The sequence below is a fragment of the Somniosus microcephalus genome, chromosome 31 (genome assembly GCF_052327205.1).
Source record: "Somniosus microcephalus isolate GS21.2 chromosome 31, FLI_Smic_1.0, whole genome shotgun sequence".
Taxonomy (NCBI): domain Eukaryota; kingdom Metazoa; phylum Chordata; class Chondrichthyes; order Squaliformes; family Somniosidae; genus Somniosus; species Somniosus microcephalus.
Genome location: NC_141017.1, coordinates 13811487 through 13831712, shown reverse-complemented (window position 1 = coordinate 13831712; position 20226 = coordinate 13811487). Strand labels below are relative to the sequence as shown.

At 49.7% G+C, this 20226-nt stretch overlaps 1 protein-coding gene across 6 annotated transcripts in view; it reads left to right on the top strand.

Annotated features, from left to right (window-relative positions):
- tecrb (trans-2,3-enoyl-CoA reductase b) overlaps positions 1-20226 on the top strand; it is a 74481-nt gene that overhangs the window by 37367 nt on the left and 16888 nt on the right. For all 6 annotated transcript variants that reach the window (XM_085971556.1, XM_085971558.1, XM_085971559.1 and 3 more), the window contains 6 exons: positions 1886-1989; positions 5883-5998; positions 9176-9281; positions 13022-13094; positions 15481-15524; positions 16538-16595. In XM_085971556.1, the coding sequence (XP_085827682.1) occupies positions 1886-1989; positions 5883-5998; positions 9176-9281; positions 13022-13094; positions 15481-15524; positions 16538-16595 (501 nt within the window). The remainder of the gene's footprint in view (positions 1-1885; positions 1990-5882; positions 5999-9175; positions 9282-13021; positions 13095-15480; positions 15525-16537; positions 16596-20226) is intronic.

Sequence of the window (20226 nt, the reverse complement as noted above, 5' to 3'; positions counted from 1 at the left end):
AGAACTGGAGGGTGGGATACGCTGTATTGGTATTGGAGGAAGCAGTGTTTGTGTGATCTCACCAGTGGGTCCTGCAGCCAGTAAATGGAACTAGTCGTGTGTGTGTGTGTGAGCGTTCGTTCGATCCCAGTCACTTGCAGCAGTGCGGTGATTGACGGGCCGGGACTCGTGGTGTCTCTGTATGCAGCCTATGCTTATTGCATTGATAAAGAAAGAAAGACTTGCATTTATATAGCGCCTTTCATGACCACCGGATGTCTCAAAGCGCTTTACAGCCAATGAAGTACTTTTGAAGTGGAGTCACTGTTGTAATGTGATAAAGACCTACTCTGCTGTTCTCAGATGTGTTCACCTGTTTATTTGAAATAGCCGACATGTTCCCTGTTGTTCTCTCTGCATTCCCCTGCCCCTCACACAGTCACCATCAGCTGAGAGGCTTGTATGCAACCGGTGTTCCTCTTCTAAGTATCTATGAGGCAGGAGCCTGTCTTGTTCAGCTCTCTCTGGCTCCACCCAGCGCCTGCCCCCAACGGCATGACTCTGATTGAGAGCCCGCTATCTGCGGGCAAACTGCGTTCCACCACCCGTGGCACCAGAGTACTGGAGTGTCCATTGAAAAGTCATCCGAAGCTTGGGCTCTTTCTAATAACCTTTTTTAATCTGCCAGGTCCAAATTTCAAGGCGCTTCTTTTGGAAAATAAAGGTTAATTGATTTTTGTTTAAAATAGGAAGTGGTTCGAGTCTGTATAGAACTCTTGTCAGACAGATTACAAGCAGCGAGGGGGAGGGGGGGCGGGCAGCAGGAGAGTGGAGGAGATCCAGTTCTAGGTTTAAGCCCCCTACTCCCTCGTACAGAGGTGAAGAGGGTTGACCAAGCAGTAGAATACTGAGCAATTGTTGCAATTGCCATATCCCCAGTTACTGGATAGCCAGCACCAACTGTGTGTCCAGCATGATCAGTGTAACGCCACACTGAGGTACCACTCCATCTGGGTTGGTAAAACATAGAAGATAGGAGCTGGAGTAGGCCATTCGGCCCCTCGAGCCCGCTCCGCCATTTAATGAGATCATGGCTGATCATCCAAATTCACTACCCTGTCCCTGCCTTCTCCCCATATCCCTTGATCCCTTTAGCCTCAAGAAATATATTCAACTCCTTGAATATATTTAATGAATTGGCCTCCACTGCCTTCTGTGGTAGAGAATTCCACAGGTTCACCACTCTCTGGGTGAAGAAATTCCTCCTCATCTCTGTCCTAAATGGCTTACCCCTTATCCTTAGACTGTGACCCCTGGTTCTGGACTCCCCGACCATCGGGAACATCCTTCCTGCATCTAGTCTGTCTAGTCCTGTTAGAATTTTATAAGTTTCAATGAGACCCCCTCTCATTCTTCTAAACTCCAGCGAATATAAGCCCAATCGACCCAATCTCTCCTCATACGTCATTCCTGCCATCCCAGGTATCAGTCTGGTGAATCTTCGCTGCACTCCCTCCATGGCAAGAACATCCTTCCTCAAATAGGGCGACCAAAACTGCACACAATACTCAAGGTGTGGTCTCGCCAAGGCCCTGTACAACTGCAGTAAGGCATCCTTGCTCCTGTACTCGAAGTTCTGGGTGTGTCACTGCTTTAGGGTATTTCACACTCTCACACTTTCCCCCCCCCCCCCCCCCCCCCCCCTCAAAAAAGACTATAGATTTTAGTTGGGTCAGGGTATCGAGGGATATGGGGCAACGGTGGGTAAATGGAGTTGGTCTAATTCAATGCTGGAGCGGCTGAATGGCCTTCACCTGTTATTAATGCTGCTGTGTGTGTGATCATGCAGGAACGGCCTTTCTTTGGGTTGGGGCAGGGTGAGATAACTCCCTTTGCTCTCTTGCAGAGGGAAAGTCGCTGAGGGACGAGGAAATCTTGCAGAACCTCCCTGTTGGTACCACAGCCACCCTTTACTTCAAAGACCTCGGTGCCCAGATCGGGTGGGTCACGGTAAGTTTTTAATAACCTCAGTGCTTCAATCACAAGTGAAATCTTTAGCGGTGTGTCCTTGTACACTCTCCACTGTGACGTGAGGGAGTCTGCAAGTCTCGAGGGAGCCACTGCTGCTCCAGCATGCCGTGTATTCTGGCAAGAATGATCTCCCAGCCAGCGTGTAATTTTATAGAGGTACTCATTAAAAAGCACACATTTCTCATATAATTTGGACTCCTAAGTCCTTGTTCTTTTATAAAAAGAAAGACTTGCATTTCTATAGCGCCTTTCACAACCTCTGGGAATCCCAAAGCACTTTACCGCCAGTGAAATACTTTTGAAGTGTAGTCACTGTTGTAATGTAGGAAACACAGCAGCCAGTTTTTGCACAGCAAGAGCCCACAAACAGGAATGTGATAATGAGCAGATAATCTGTTTTAGTGATGTTGGTTGAGGGATAAATATTGTCCGGGACACCGGGGAGAACTCCCCCTGCTCCTCTTCAAAGTAGTGCCGTGGGATCTTTGACATCCACCTGAGAGGGCAGACGGGGACTCGGTTTAACGTCTCATCCGAAAGACAGCACCTCCGACAATGCAGCATGCCTTCAGTGCTGCACTGGAGTGTCAGCCTGGAATTTTGTGCTCAAGTCTCTGGAGTGGGACTTGAACCCCCGACCCCTGACTCCGAGACAACATTGTTGCCACGGCTGACACCACAGCAAAGAAAGTCTTCTATTTATACAGTACCTTGTCATAATCGCTCCAGAAACTTAATTGGACCAGCCACATAAATACTATGGTTACAAGAGCAGGTCAGAGGCTGGATATTCTGCAGCGAGTGTCTCGCCTCCTGATTCTCCAAAGCCTTTCCACCATCTACAAGGCACAAGTCAGGAGTGTGATGGAATACTCTCCACTTGCCTGGATGAGTGCAGCTCCAACACTCTAGAAGCTTGACACCATCCAGGACAAAGCAGCCCGTTTGATCGGCACCCCATCCACCACCTTAAATATTCACTCCCTCCACCACCGGCGCACCATGGCTGCAGTGTGTACCATCTACAAGATGCACTGCAGCAACTCGCCGAGGCTTCTTCAGCATCTCCCAAACCCGCGACCTCTTCCACCTAGAAGGACAAGGGCAGCAGGCGCATGGGAACACCACCCCCTCCAAGTCACACACCATCCTGACTTGGAAATATATCGCCGATCTTTCATCGTCGCTGGGTCAAAATCCTGGAACTCCCTAACAGCGCTGTGGGAGGACCTTCACCACACGGACTGCAGCGGTTCAAGAAGGCGGCTCACCACCACCTTCTCGAGGGACAACTAGGGATGGGCAATAAATGCTGGCCTTGTCAGCCACGCCCACAACCCGAGAACGAATTAAAAAATATATATATATAATTTTTTTCAGTGGTGTTGGTGGAGGGAGCAATGTTCTCCGGGTCACTGAAAGCTTCCAGCCCTTCTTTGAATAGTCTTGTGGTATCTTTAATAGCCACCTAAACAGGGAGATTGGACCTTGTCTGATCTGAAGGGCACCACCGTTAACAGTTCAACCTTTTTGTATGAACATCTTTCTTGTGCAAACTGCTTGATAGATTTGTAAATGGACCCACCTTATGAATGGAAACCTGTGTCTTTTACTCTCCGCTATACTGAGTTACTGCACCTCAAGACTAACAACTAACACAATCCTGGTGAGTTCTTTACTGAAAGGCCTTTAGGATGCCCATTCCATCGGCCAGTCAGGAAGAGCCGCAGTACCGCAGTGCTAGCCTGTTTTTGTACATGGTAAACTAGTGACCAGGTGTTTGTGGGATCCTGGTGAAAGTTGACCGCTCTGTCCACCTATATAAGTTAGTGCGCGTCAAAGTAATTCATCCAACAGGTCGTTTGAAGGACGTGATGACTCGCTATATAAATTCAGGTTTGATCTGGAAGTTTTGATGGTGATTTTCAAAAGAGAATTGGATAAATACTTGAAAAGGAAAACATTTGCAGGGCCACAGGGAAAGAGCAACAGTAACAACGTGTATTTATACGGCACCTTCAACGTAGTAAAACGTCCCAAGGTGCTTCACAGGAACGTTATCAAACAAAATTTGACACCGAGCCACATATAAGGAGATATTTGGGCAGATGACCAAAAGCTTGGTCAAAGTGGTAGGTTTTAAGGAGTGTCTTAAAGAGAGGAAGAGCAGGGGAGTGGGGCTAATTGGATAGCTCTTTCAAAGTGCTGGCAGAGGCACGATGGGCTGAATGGCCTCCTGTGTTTCTACAGGAAACTTTTTTTTATCCGGCACCAACGGGACCGGCGTGTTGCCGGTTGATCAAAAAGTCCGGATTACAGGGAGGTATACTTACTACGGTACAAGAGCCCCGTACACGGCCACAGATCCAGGCGTCCCTGTTGCATGGCAACAGGTGCAGGAACCCCGGTTACACGGCCACAGATCCAGGAACGGCCACTATTATGAGGTAAAACTTACCTGAACCTACTCCCTGAATTTTGCCGGTTAACAGAGATTTCCAGTTATTTAGGTGCCAGTAAATCGAGAGTTTCCTGTACTATGATTCTACTCTAAGTCAGATGGATTGTCTCTGAGTAGCTATTTTGAGCTCACCAAAGGACCAGCCTGAATTTGAGTGGTAACCTTGCTAATTAAAGCCTAAGTACACAGGCCCTGCCAACAATGCTGCACTCCCACTGGGGTGCCTGCCTGGATTATATGTTCCACTCCAGGAGTGGGACTTCAACCCACAACTCTCTGATTCCAAGGTACGAGTGCTACTCACCGAGCCGAGCTGGCACAGGCGGCGAAGATATTTTATTTTTATAGAAGTACAGTCAGTCCCCAGTGATGTCAAGTGACTCTAAATTACACTCTATGCTGTAGAAGTGGCCTTTGATAAATTTTCAGTGTTACAAGAAGAACCAACCTAATGTATGGTTAACAACACTCGCAGAAGATTTGGTTTACAAGTGCATAACTGAATTTTGTAAGTGAACTAAACAGAACCAAGAATCCTTGGGATGTTCCCTCAATGTGTGTGCAGGTGCAAGAGAGGATCTGAATTAGCAGGAAAGCAATGAGTTAGTGATTTAGTCATGAATGCCTCTTTTAAAGGGGCACAACTAATTAAAAGAACTTAACTATAAAGATACCCCTATTTCATTTTCACTTATATTTTTCCACTCCTTTCCTTCCCCCCCCCCCCCCCCTTTCCTTTTGTTTCTCTCTCACACCTGGCAGCTATCTTTTGCCCTGCCAGTACACTTTACACCTAATCACAGCCTATTACCATCTCGTCTAGCTTCTAATCTCTTTTACTTCTTTTGGTTCTTTTATTCTTTTGTCCGATCGCAGCCCTGCCTTCGATCTAGTTCCTTTCTCTCCAGTTTTGAAGAAGGGTCAAACCCGAAACGTCAACTCAAATTTCTCTCCACGGATGTTGCCTGACTTGCTGAGTTTTTCCAGCATTTTCTGTTGTAACTTAACTATAAAGGAGGCTTAGCAAACAAAATAATCGCATGGTTCTAGACACCCATCAAACACTCCAATCCCTTGCGGTGCCCACCGATCGCGGAAGGGCCCAGTGTGCTCCCTTCCCAGGACCACCCTGGCAGGGGAAAGACCGCGGAAAAGAAGTAGGCAGAGCGACAACCCCCCCCCCCCCCAAAACGGGCCGCGTCCATCCTGGACCTGTAGATGGCCACCTTGGCCAGGCCCAGGAACAGACCCACGAGACACTCCTCTGGCTCCCCCCCCACCCCCCACCTCCACACCCGGGCAGCCAGAGATCAAGAGCATGGGACGGAAGTGGAGCCAGGTGTTGAGGAGCGGACCCCCTCGAAGAGGGCAAGTGCAGCGTGTGACGTGCTTTGTTGTTTTTTTCCCCCAGGTGTTTCTCACCGAGTATGCTGGGCCTTTGATGATCTACCTGCTCTTCTATTTCCGGCTGCCGTTTATCTACGGCCCTAAATACGCTTTAACCTCGAGTCCACACTCGGTCGTGCAGTAAGTTGAATGCTGTCTGACTTTTGGAGACGATCTTTTACTATCGGCCCAGACTTAAACGTGGAAAGCCCACAAGGACTGCAGCAGTTCAAGAAGGCCCACCGCCACCTTGTCGAGGGCAACTAGGGATGGGTAATAAATGTCGGCCTTGCCAGCGATGCCCACATCCCAAGAATTAATTTTCTAAAAGGGTTCAACCTACACAGTGGGCGATACGAGTGTTTCCTCTCCTTCAGGGCCAGTCAGAGACCTGCTCAATGCTAGTGTATATTTTTACTTTCACTAATGCCCTACTTGCGTGTTTTTTGCTCCTCCCTCCCCTAGTTTTTCTCTCCTGAAAGTGCCGACTCCTTGCCTCAGTACAGTTCCACAGCTACTGGCTCACTCCTCCGACGAGCCCAGACAGCGAGTCATAGAGTTATACAGCACAGAAAGAAGCCCTGTCTAATATCCCATTTTCCAGCACTTGGTCCGTAGCCTTGTATGCTATGGCGTTTAAAGTGCTCATCCAAATGCTTCTTGAATGTTGTGAGGGTTCCTGCCTCTACCACCCTTTCAGGCAGTGAGTTCCAGATTCCAACCACCCTCTGGGTGAAAAAGTTTTTCCTCAAATCCCCTCTAAACCTCCTGCCCCTTACCTTGAAACTATGCCCCCTGGTTATTGACCCCTCTACTAAGGGGAAAAGTTTATTTCTATCCACCCTATATCTATGCCCCTCATAATTTTGTACACCTCAATCAGGTCCCCCCTCAGCCTTCTCTGCTCCAAGGAAAACAACCCCAGCCTGTCCGGTCTTCATAGCTGAAGCGCTCCAGCCCAGGTATCATCCTGGTAAATCTCCTCTGCACCCTCTCCAAAGCAATCACATCCTTCCTATAGTGAGGCGACCAGAACTGCACACAGTACTCCAGCTGTGGCCTTACCAGCGTTTTGTACAGCTCCATCATAACCTCCCTGCTCTTGCCTTCATTAGCCGAGGCATAGAATATAAGTATCCCATATGCCTTTTTAACCACCTTATCCACCTGTTCTGCTGCCTTCAGGGATCTATGTACATGCACACCAAGGTCCCTCTGACCCTCTGTACTTCCTAGGGTCTTGCCATTCATTGTGTATTCCCTTGCCTTGTTACTCCGTCCAAAATGCATCACCTCACACTTTTCGGGGTTAAATTCCATTTGCCACTGTTCCGCCCATCTGACCAACCCATCTATATTGTCCTGTAGCCTGAGGCTTCCCGCCTCGCTATTTACCACCCCACCAATTTTCGTGTCGTCTGTGAACTTACTGATCATACCTTTTACATTCACATCCAAATCATTAATGTAGACCACAAACAGCAAGGGACCCAGCACCGATCCCTGCGGTACCCCACTGGACACAGGCTTCCAGTCACAAAAACAACCTTCCACCATCACCTTCTGCCACTAAGCCAGTTTTGGATCCAATGTGCCAAGGCACCCTGGATCCCATGGGCTCTTACCTTCCTGACCAGTCTCCTATGCGGGACTTTATCAAAAGCCTTACTGAAATCCATGTAAACCACATCCACTGCACTACCTTCATCCACACACCTAGTCACCCCCTCGCAAAATTCAATCAAATTGGTCATACATGATCTTCCCTTGACAAAGCCATGCTGGCTATCCCTAATTAATCCCTGCCTCTCCAAGTGGAGACCAATTTTGTCCCTCAGAATTTTTTCCAATAATTTCCCTACCACTGATGTTAGGCTCACTGGCCTGTAATTCCCTGGTTTATCCCTACTACCCTTCTTGAATAATGGTACAGGTAGACTATCCTTTATCCGAAAACCTCGGGACCAGCCGTGTTTCAGTTTTCGGAAAATTTCGGATTTCGCAAGGGGGGTCGGCGGGGGTCGGGGTCCGCGGGGGGGTCCGCAGTCATGGCTTGTCCGTCGCTGCTAGCCTGTAATGCAATGAAGTTCCGCATTTCCACCAACAGGTCTGCTCAGCGTAAGTCCGCGGGGGGGTCGGCGGGGGTCCGCGGGGGGTCGTGCGCACGACTTACGCTGACCCTCTGCTCAGCGGGGGTCGGGGTCGGCGGGGGGTCGTGCGCACGACTTACGCTGACCCTCTGCTCAGCGTAAGTCCGCGGGGGGGTCGGCGGGGGCCGGGGATCGCGGGGGGGTCGTGCGCACGACTTGCGCTGACCCTCTGCTCAGCGTAAGTCGTGCGCTACTCTGGTCATGTCGTGCGCACGACTTACGCTGACCAAAAAAACCTTCAGTTTTTAGAGGGTTTCGGTTTTCGGAAGTTCGGATAAAGGGTAGTCTACCTGTACTACGTTAGCTGTTCTCCAGTCCTCTGGCACATCCCCTGTGGCCAGAGAGGTTCTGAGAATTTGTGTCAGAGCCCCTGCAAGACCACACTTGGAGTACTGCGTACAGTCCTGGTCGCCATATTATAAAAAGGATATAGAAGCACTGGAGAGGGTGCAGAGAAGATTTACAGGGATGATACCAGAAATGCGAAGGTATACCTATCAGGAAAGGGTGAACAGGCTGGGTCTCTTTTCTCAAAAAGAGAGGGCTGAGGGGTGACCTAATAGAGGTCTATAAAATTATGAAAGTATCTGTATCTACTTGATCAAAACCTATGATAGAGTAGTGGGGAAGAGCAAAACTGGAGGCCATCAATACAAGATAGTCACCAAGAAATCAAATCGGGAATTCAGAAGAAACTTCTTTACCCAGAGAGTGGTGAGAATGTGGAACTCGCTGCCACAGGGAGGGGTTGAGGCGAATAGTATAGATACATTTAAGGGGAAGCTAGATAAGGATATGAGGGAGAAGGGAATAGAGAGCTATGCTGATGGATTTAGATGAGGAAAGACTGGAGGAGGCTCGAGTGGGGCATAAACGCCGAATGGCCTGTTTCTGTGCCGTATATCCTATGTAATTAGTGAGGAGGCCGGGGGTAGAATGTGGGAAACCTGGATGGAGCACTGCACTTGGGCATTGAAGGGTTGAATGTTCCTTAGTGACCACTCCGTAATGCACTTGCCAAAGTTCGTTGTGTTCATTTAATGCAGTCAGTAACCCAACAGGGTAGCAGCCATATTAAGCAGTGCTCTACCAGATTGCAGTGCTGAGTGACAGGCATCCACTGTTTGAGGTTAACCCTACTCTCTCTCTCTCTCTCTCTCTCCTGCAGCCTGGCCTGTATTTGTCACTCTTTCCACTACATCAAGAGGCTACTGGAGACGCTGTTTGTTCACCGGTTTTCCCACGGCACCATGCCATTCCGAAACATCTTTAAGGTAACAATGACCTCCTTGTAAAGCTTACCCTCTGGTTATCTGTGGAGTTTTCCCATCTGTATAGCGCTCTTAACCTGCCTGGGAGTGTTGTAGACTGGCCCCACAGCTACAGTACATAGGAACAGCCCCTCGAGCCTGCTCCACCATTCAGTCAGATCATGGCTGATCTTTTACCTGCCTTTTCTCCATATCCCTTGATAACATTTACCCCACAAAAATCTATCGATCTCCATCTTGAAAGCTCCAACTGACTCCCAGCATCCACGGCCTTTTATGGGAGAGTTTTCCAGATTTCCACCAGCCTGTGTGTTTGAAGAAGTGCTTCCTGACATCACCCCTGAGCGGCCTGGCTCTAATTTTAAGGCTATGCTCCCTTGTTCTGGACTCGCCCACCAGAGGAAATGGTTTCTCTTGATCTACCCGATCAAATCCTTTAATCATCTTAAACACCTCAATTAGATCATCCCTTAATCTTCTATATTCAAGGGAATACAAGCCTAGTCTGTGAAACCTGTCCTCCTTAATTTAACCCTTTGAGCTCAAGGGAACATCATTGCCTGTAGCTACAGAAACAACATTTTTGGGGCGGGCGTTAACTTTAACCAAAGAGTATGCCGGTGACGCCCCTCAACAAAACCGGTCCTGCATTCCTCCGGCACTGGGAGGTCGACCGGTTCAGATATGTTGATCCGCACTGAATTTGAGCTGCCCCCTTTAGTACATCCTCCAGGCGGTATCGCGTTACATGCAACGTACGTGCCGCGATTCAGTCAGTCAGAACAGAATGAACATGAGGCCACAACCTGTTCATCAGCTGCCTTGATTTTTAAATCGATTTACTTGGGAGCTGGTTATGAGTTTCTGTTTTAAATTTTAAAAAGAAAGCCTTGTTTATATAGCTCCTTTCACGACCTCAGGACGTCCCAAGGCTCTTTACAGCCAATGAAAAGTACTTTTGACATGTAGTCACTGTAGTAACGTAGGAAAAGCGGCAGCCAATTTGCGCACAGCAAGCTCCCACAAACAGCAATGTGATAATGACCAGATAACCTGTTTTAGTGATGTTGGGTGAGGGATAAATATTGGCCAGGACACCGGGGAGAACTCCCCCAGCTCTTCTTTGAAATGTGTCCACCTGAGAGGAAAGATGGGGCCTCGGTTTAATGCCTATCCGAAAGATGGCACCTCCAACAGTGCAGCACTCCCTCAGCACTGCAGAGGAATGTCAGCCTAGATTTTTGTGCTGCAGTCTCTGGACTTGAACCCACAAACCTTCTGACTCCGAGGCGCGAGTGTTACCACCTGAGCCACTGCTGCCACTAGCAATTGGAAGCAGAAACACTCGGTGACTGCCTTGTTTCTTTGCCCCCTTCCCTCGGGCTGAACTAATGTCCATTTTGACCATGAGAGAGCCCACCATCTCCCCCCAGCCCTCTGGCACCACCAGCACTGAGATCACCGTCATCGCCATCTTGGAGGGTCACCTTTGACCAGAACATAACATATGAAATAGGAAATAACAACAGAAAATGCTGGAAAAACTCAGCCGGTCAGGCAACATCCGTGGAGAGAAATTTGAGTTGACGTTTCGGGTCGAACCCTTCTTCAAATGCAATAGGAGCAGGAGCCGACCATTCGGCCCCTCGAGCCTGCTCCGCCATTCAATAAGATCATGGCTGATCTGATCTTGGCCTCAACTCCACTTCCCTGCCCGCTCCCCATAACCCTCGACTCCCCTGGAGCTCAAATATCTGTCTACCTCAGCCTTTAATATATTCAATGACCCCGCCTCCACAGCTCTCTGGGGTAGAGAATTCTAAGGATTCACGACCCTCTGGAGAGAAGAAATTCCTCCTCGCCTTTTAAATGGGTGACCCCCCTTATCCTGAAACTATGCCCCCTAGTTCTAGATTCCCCCACGAGGGGCAACATCCTCTCTGCATCCACCCTGTTGAGTCCCCTCAGCATCTTATACGTTTCAATAAGATCACCTCTCATTCTTCTAAACTCCAGTGAGTATAGGCCCAACCTGCTCAACCTTTCTTCATAAGACAACCCTTTCATCCCAGGAATCAACCTCGTGAACCTTCTCTGAACTGCCTCCAATGCAAGTATATCCTTCCTTAAATAAGGAGACCAAAACTGTACACAGTACTCCAGCTGTGGTCTCGCCAGCGCCCTGTACAGTTGTAGCAGGACTTCCCAACTTTTATACTCCAGCCCCCTTTGCAATAAAGGCCAATATTCCATTTGCCTTCAACGATGTGGCAACAGGGGCAGGGCAGAGGCCAGTTACTGGGCGACTAGTGTCTGTCCTCCTGACTCTCTTTTCCCCCCCCCAAAAGCCTCTCCGCCATCCACAAGGCTCGAGTCAGGAGTGTGATGGAATACTCACCACGTACCTGGGTGGTGCAGCCGCAACACTCGAAGCTCGACACCATCCAGGACAGAGCACTTAACTGGACCAGTGCCCTTGCCACGAGACTCCATATCCACTCCCTCCACCACCAGCGCACCGTGGTTGCAGTGTATACAATCTACAGGATGCGCCGCAGCAACTCGCCAAGGTTACTGCAACAGTGCCGCCCAATCCCACCACCTAGAAGGACAAAGGAAGCAGGTGCATGGGAACACCATCGCCTCGAAGCTCCAGTCCGAATCACACACTATCCAAACTTGGGCGTATATTGCCCCTTCATTGTCGCTGGGTCAATATCCTGGATCCTTACTTAACAGCACTGTGGGAGTACCTTCACCCCAGTGACTGCAAGAAGGCGGTGATTGACCACCACCTTCTCCAGGTTACTCGGGATGGGCAATAAATGCCAGTCTTGCCAGTCACTCCCTCTTTCCAATAACAAAAACAAGTGCACTTGTGGGTAGGGTTTACCGGTGCTGTGCCGGAGGGCTGCGTGGTTCTATCTGGTTGCGGTCCAGCAGTATCCCGGCACACACACACTGGGGTCACTAAGCCTCTGCTCCACCAATCTGCACCTTTGTTTTAGGCTTGGATAGGTGGCATGCACCTCTAAAGGAGAGAGAGAATGTGCACTCTGTGTTTGGTAAACAGAAATTCTAGCTGTGTGGAATTTGGAGATTCTTGACCCTTGGGACGGGTTAGTGCGTGCAAGAACATTAGAAATAGGAGCAGGAGGAAGCCGTACAGCCCCTCGGGCCTGCTCTGCCATTCAATAAGATCACAGTGGATCTTCGAGCTCATCTCCACTTTCTTGAACGATTCCCCATATCCTTTGATTCCCCTTAGAGTACAAAAACCTATCAATCTCAGCCTTGAATGTACTCCACGACAGTGTTCATAGAAGGCACACGGCCGCCCCCCGATCGCCATGGTCCTGTGTGGGCCGCCCCCCGATCGCCATGGTCCCGCGCGGGCCACCCCCCGATCGCCAGGGCCCCGCGCGGGCCAATCGCCAGCTGCTGCCGCTGGAGGAGATACGGTGCAGCAGCCGCGCGGCAAATTTAAAGGGCCCATGCAGGGAATAAAAAAATTAGAGGGAACATTGCTCAACGACTGAGCATCCACAGCCCTCTGGGGTAGAGAATTCCAAAGATAGACATGGGGCTGAGTTTTGATCAGGTTCATGCGCGTGTTGTCCTGGTCATTTGGTGCTGTTAGTGACTATATTGGATTGAGCTGTGTCTTCACCCTGTCTGTTGCTGCTTTGATCTCCCATTTTGTTTCGAGTCCTGTTTAAGTCTGGTTTTCCCCACTCTTTTAGAATTGCACCTACTACTGGGGCTTCGCGGCCTGGCTGGCATATCACATCAACCACCCGCTCTACACGCCTCCCGGTAAGTTGCGTCGCGCATCAGTGGACTGCAAGTTGAGGTGCTAGAGTGTGCGGTAACCCGTCTGCCCTGCGCTGAATCGTGGCAGTAATTGCTCCTCCACATGCGACGGTCGTGCAAGTCATGCCCCAGTAGGGCGTGCTGAGCAGGCAGGCTCGACTGGAAAAGATGGTTCACAAACGCTGGAAATTTAATTAATTGGGGAGGCCCAGCTGTTTGCCGGTGGCTCGGTGAGTAAATGCACTGCCCAGGTGCGATACTCTGACTCACAGACCAGTGGTGTCCATTGGTGAGGTCCATCCAGGACCAAGAAGTCTGCTCGATCGCCGCTCCTGCCACTGAACTCCGTAACAAACACCCCTCCCAACCAGCTCACCGTGGCTGCAGTGCAGCAGCTGACCCAAGGTTCCCTCGACAGCACCGCCCAGTCCCACGCACCTCTCCCGCCGAGAAGGACAAGGGCAGCAATGTCGTGGGAGCGCCATAACCTCCAAGTCGCACAGACTAGGACATGTATTGCCGCTGGGTCAATATCCTGCAGGGTCTTTGCCAGGGGCCACAGTCTAAGGATAAGGGGTAAGCCATTTAGGACAGAGATGAGGAGGAATTTCTTCACCCAGAGAGTGGTGAACCTGTGGAATTCTCTACCACAGAAGGCAGTTGAGGCCAATTCATTAAATATATTCAAGAAGGAGTTGGATATATTTCTTAAGGCTAAAGGAATCAAGGGATATGGGGAGAAGGCAGGGACAGGGTACTGAGTTTGGATGATCAGCCATGATCTCGTTAAATGGCGGCGCAGGCTCGAGGGGCCGAATGGCCTACTCCTCCTATCTCCTATGTTTCCATGTTTGTTTCTAACGCCAACCCGGGAGCACCAAGGGCTGCAGCAGTTCCACCACCACCTCTGGGTGGGCGATAAATGGGGCTGTGCCAGTGTCGCCCACATCCCGGGAATAAAATATTCCTGATCTCTTTTGGGGCAACAACAACTTGCATTTATATAGCACCTTTAACATAGTAAAACGTCCCAAGACACTTCACGGGAGCGGAATTGGACAACATGTGACACCGAGCCCCATAAGGAGATACTGGGACAGGTGACCAAAAACTTGGTCAAAGAGGTAGGTTTTAAGGAGTGTTTTAAATGTGGAGGAAGAGAGGCGGAGAGATTTAGGGATGGAATTCCAGAACTTGGGGGCCTAGACGGCTGAAGGCAGGGGCGCCAATGGTGGGGTGAAGGAAATTGGGGATGTGCAATATCCTGGGATTCCCTCCCCAACACCATCGTGGGAGCACCATCACTGCAGCTGTCCCACCACACCCTCAGGGCAACTAGGGACTGGCAATAAGCGGGGCCGTGCCCGCTTCACCCGCATCTCCGGAACAAAATAAACCGTATCTTTTTGGGACAACTGCAGTGTGTGCATGCGTGTGCGCGTCCCCCCGCCCCCCCCCCCCCCCCCCCCCCCTGTCTGTGAGCGAATAGTCTGGCGCACACATTGGTGCAGCAGTGTACTGCCACACGGGAGAGCGATGGGTTTGGAGCCCACTTCCTCCCACTCCCACTCGGCTACGGGTCCTATAATACGGAGCTCCTTCAGCCATACAACCCTCCTCTAACTCTGGCCTCTTGTGAATCCCCCCACTCCCTTCGCCCACCATTGGCGGCCGTGCCTTCAGCCATCTGAGCCCCAAGATCTGGAATGCCCTCCCTTAACCTCTTTTTTCTCTCTCTCTCTCTCTCTCTCTCTCTCTCTCTCTCTCTCTCTCTCTCTTGCAGTCTCTTTGATCACCTCCTCATACAGGAAACTTTCGATTAACCGGCCCTTAAATAACTGCAAATGTCGGTTAACCGGCAAAATTCAGAAGTAGGTTCAGGTAACTTTTATTACTCCATTTGTTGCTGTGCAAGGGTGTAGCTGTTGCTAAGCTACAGAGACGCTTGCAACTTGTGGCCATTGTTCTGAAGCAGTGTTTGTTGCTTTATACGGAGCTCTGAGCTCCGTATCTTTTACTACAGCGTTCGGTTATCCGGAATTGTTGATGAACCGGCACCACATCGGTCCCGTCTGTGCCAGATCACAAAGTTTCCTGTATCTCCTTTGGCTTGGTGTCAATTTTTTTTTGTCTGATTTACACTCACGTGAAGTGCCTTGGGACACTTTACTGCATTGAAGGTGCTGTATAAATGCAAAAGTAAACGGGGTTCCAGCTGTTTGGAATGGGCAAGGCCCCGGTTCCAGCTGTTTGAGGCCTCCTGATGGTTATCGATCAGCAACCTTTAGATGGCCGGGCAGGGGGGGGGGGATGTGTGGGGGGGACGGTGGTGAAGATGTGGTTCCTTTTCGAGAATCGCACTGATAATCTGACTCTTTTTCTGTTTCAGCTTATGGAGATAGACAAGTGAAAGTGGCACTTGTCATATTCCTGGTGAGTTCCCCTTCCCCCAGTATATGGAAACTGCAGCTTGTCATTTGGTAAAGTGAGTGTTATTGAGGTGGTTTTGCTCTGGAGTTTAAACTATTTGTATAGCCAGATCACGTGAGTTTTACTGGATTTCATTCCATTTTAATTTCTTTTCCTTGCCTCCTGAGTAAAGTTACCAAATTAACTTTCTTTCAATCTGTTACTAACATTTAGTTTGAGGCTCCTGTTTCGGAGACGGCCCTACAGTCTACAAGAGTGCATTTATTCACCTCCCTGTTATGCAGTGTTGAGATCAAACGGGTAGGGAGGGACAATCCGGGGGGAAGTTGTCCCAAGCCGCTCTTCCACGTCGCCGAGTGGCTGGATTTAGAGCAATGCTGGTGGGCGCTTGGGAGCGGGTTCCTGAGGAGGGTGCCGGAGAGAGAGAGAGAGAGAGAGAGAGAGAGAGAGTCGGGAATGGGGAGGGGGGGCCGGGGAACGGGAATGCTGTACCCGGGCTCCAGCGCTGTGGTGCCAATACCTGCGACACGGGAAACACCGTCACTGACTGTGTAAAGGAGCGCGATCTGGGCCAATCTCCCATCTACGTCTAGGAGGCTGCACTCACTATTTCTGAACGGCAGTGCACACACAGAGTGACTTCCAGGGCTCTTGATGTGCTCCTGAACCACTGCCACTAAAATGTGACGCAGAGGAGGCCCCGGAAACATAGTATTTACAGCACAAAAAACCGGCCATTCGGCCCAACTGGTGCATGCCGGTGTTTATGCTCCATGGCCTCATCTCGCCCCATCAGCATATCCCAACCGATGTTGCTGGTCTTTGATTCCCTTGCTGCACTCTGGATCATGCCCCTCCTCCTCCTGTGATGCTAATCCAGTATCGATTGGCGGTGGAGCTCCTCAAACTCGCTGCGCTGAGCCGCTATAAACCGCTGGGAGCCGAGCTCGCGGCAGCCTCCGCTCCACCAGTTCTTGCTGATCACACCTCCTCTTCCTCTTCTTTCTTTCTTGCAGTTCTGCCAGATTGGAAACTTCTCGATCCACGTAGCGCTGAGGAACCTCCGGCCACCAGGTGAGACTGTACATGACGTGCCGGCTGCGCTAACCGTTCAAACGGGTACGGTGGTGCAGTGGTTCTGTCACTGGACTAGTAATCCCGAGAACGTGAGTTTATAATTCCGCCATTGCAGTTTGAAAATTGAATTCGGCTTAAAGAATAAAAAGGTAGTTTCAGTAAAAGTGACTGTGAAGATGTCAGATTGTTGTAAAAACCCGACTGCTTCATGAATGTCCTTTTTTAGGGAACAAAACCTGCCATGCTTACCCGGTCTGGGCCTATATGTGTCTCCGCCCCTGCCTCAGCTCATCTGCTGCTGAAACCCTCATCCATGCTTTTGTTACCTCTAGACTTGACTATTTAACTGCGCTCCTTGCCAGCGTATTTTAACTTGCGCCAAGTCCCGTTCACCCATCACCCGCGCTCACTGACCTACCTCGGCTCCTAGTCTGACAACGCCTCAATTTTAAAATCCTCGTCCTTGTTTTCAAATCCCTCCATGGCCTCGCCCCTCCCAATCTCTCTCTAACCTCCTCCAGCCCCCACAACCCTCCGAGATATCTGCGCTCTTCCAATTCTGGCATCTTGCACATCCCTGATTTTAATCGCTCCACCAATGGTGGCTGTGCCTTCAGCTACCTCGGCCCTTAGCTCTGGAATTCCCTCCCTAAACCCCTCTGCCTCTCTCTCTCTCAATGTTCCCTCTAATAAATGCATGGTATCTCTTCCAGCTTGTGAGCTTGCAAAGCGGTGTGCGTGGGACCTCCCGATTGTCGTTGCTCTTTACTGCTCTCTCCTGCTTTAAGATGCCCCTTAAACCCTGCCTCTTTGACCAAGCTTTTGGTCCTGATATCTCCTCCTGTGGCTCGGTGTCGAGATTTTTTGTTGCTGACGCTGCTGTTAAGTGTCTTGGTATGTTTTACTATGTTAGAGGCGCTATATAAATGCAAGGTGTTGCTGTCCCATACCAATATGGTTGCCTCTTAACTGCCCTCTGGCTCGCTAGGCCCACTTCAATCAGTTGTGTCAAGCCACCACCATCTCCGGGGGAAACTAGGGATGGGCAATAAATGCTGCCCTTGCCAGCGGCGCCCACGTCCCGTGAATTAATAAATAAATAACCTGATTTTTTTATTTCTTGCAAATACAATTTAAGAATGATCTTGCCAAGAATGGTCCATAAGCACCGACTGCCACGAGGTCATTCGACACCCCAATTTACCATGCACACCATTTACTGCCATATTGCCGCCTCCTGTGTATACCATGCGCTGTCATCACCCGCTTCGTGTACACTGCAGGTTGGTGTGTAGATTATCCTGGGTACACCCGATGCTATGCCGCCCTCCCCGTACACGTTATCCTGTAAATGGCGTATATGTTGCTGTTATAACCAAGATAAATGTCAATAAACTTTTGAAACCTTAAATATACTTTTTAAATTGTGAGAAGTTTTCCCTTCCCCTCTTCATAGAATCAAAGGCCACTCAGCCCATCGAGTCTGCGCCAGCTCTTTCGAAGAACAATCCAGTTATTCCCATTCCCTCGCTCTTTCCCAGCTTAGGATTCAACACCTTTTCTCAATTTTTAAAAAGGTGATCTTCTCCCCCCTCCTCCCCCACAATGAAGGGGGAAGGGAAACACGTGTTTTGGGAGATTCACTGTGGGTGCGATTAGCGAGCTGAATTGCTACACTCGGCGGTGAGAGGTGCCCAGCTGCGGCCGGGCGGAGGGTCAGTCAGAGCTCCGACTTTCTCCTCGCGCTCTGGGCTCACGGCAGAGCCGTTTTTCTCTGAGTGGAAGCCTGCACCTTTTTGCACTGGGCCCACTATTGACAATTACCCTTTTATCGTGATACTGGTCACCGTGTTCCCCTCGAGCTCTCCGCTACATCCTCCTCCTCCGGAAAAACTGACACAGACCGGCTAAAATGGATAGATTTATTTGCAATTGGAATAATATACAGGAAACTCTCTCTTTTATCCGGGACCGGTGTGGCGCCGGTTTATCAAAAAGTCCGGATTACAGAGAGGTATAATTAAAAGGTACAAGAGCCCCGTACACAGCAACAGATCCGGGCTTCCCTGTTGCTTGGCAACAGGTGCAGGAACCCTGGTTACACAGCCACAGATCCAGGAACGGCCACTAATATGAAGTAAAACTTACCTGAACCTACTCATGAATTTTGCTGGTTAACAGAGATTTCTGGTTATTTAGGTGCTGGTAAATCAAGAGTTTCCTGTAGCAAGACAAGCGAGGAACTGAAAGTGTAGACTAAACGTTGGAATTGATCCAGGAGCTGTTAATATGCCCTTTTTAGAAGTTTGATCAACGATGGGACTCTCTGATAGTTCTTCAAAAATAAAAATTACGTGGATGATGCAAATGACTAATCCCAAGTCCAGAATTGTAGATAGAACGAAAGATGTTGAGGAGGTATCCATTATATATTTTGGATACAAAGCCTCTGGAGACGGAGCTGTCAGTCAGTCAAGGTCACTGACCCAACACAGCGCACTACGGTATGGAATGGCTGACCAGCAAGTGTTCACACGTTGTCTGTTTGCCTTGAACCAGTTACAACTTTAATTAGCATGTGAGGCAAAGCTTCTGTACACTGATTAATCTACAACAACAACTTGCATTTATATAGCGCTTTTAACATAGTCAAACATCCAAAGGAGCTTCTCTGATCAGGCAAAATTTGACACCGAGCCAAATAAGGAGATATTGGGACAGGTGACCAAAAGCTTGGTCAAAGAGGGAGGTTTTAAGGAGCGTCTTAAAGGAGGGGAGAGAGTTGGAGAGGTTTAGGGAGGGGAATTCCAGAGCTTGGGGCCCAGGCAGCTGAAGGCACGGCCGCCGATGGTGAAGGGAGTAGGGGCTGGACAAGAGGCCCGATTTGAAGGAACTCCGAGATCTCGGAGGGTTGTAGGGCTGGAGGAAGTTAGAGATGGGGAGGCTCGAGGCCATGGAGGGATTTGAACACAAGGTCATACAGATCAAACAACCTGTGTCTCATGGATGACTAGCCTCCATTTTGAAATTTGGTAGGAAAGCTGGCCTCCATCTTGGGCTAGTTTTAAACCCCTGAAAGAGAGGCAGATCTTTCCTGTTTCTATGGAGGACGAAAATACTGGTGTCCTCGCAGGGCAGACCCTACACCCACAGGTCAAGGTTGCTGGGTGAGATGGGAAGAAGGGAGCAAATACCTGAGGAAAATAGGGTTTAACCCTGATGCGCCATCAATAACTCCAGAAGACTAAGAGTTAAACTTATAACAAGTAGGCTTTTATTAACAAAAGAATACGAGCATGCTTCTGCTGGTAGACCGATCCTTAAAGCCAGGGGGACTGGAGGTCAATCACCTTTATACCTGGGCTTAGGGGTGGAGCCAGTGGCGGAGCCAGCTGAGGCATGCCCAGACATGTTCTGCACAGGCAGATTAGTGGTTTATCACAAACCCTCCTGAAGAAAAGGCAGTATCTCCTTGGGCAGCATGTTGCGGCCTTTCCTTTCAGTGTGAGGTGGGCGTGTGGCTCTGAGGGGGGTATGAAACTGGCCCAGAGCGCCTCAGGAAAAGCACCGCACGACCCACTGTCTCTCCGAGCAAACGGTCCGTGTGCAGAATTTGGTGTCAACTTTA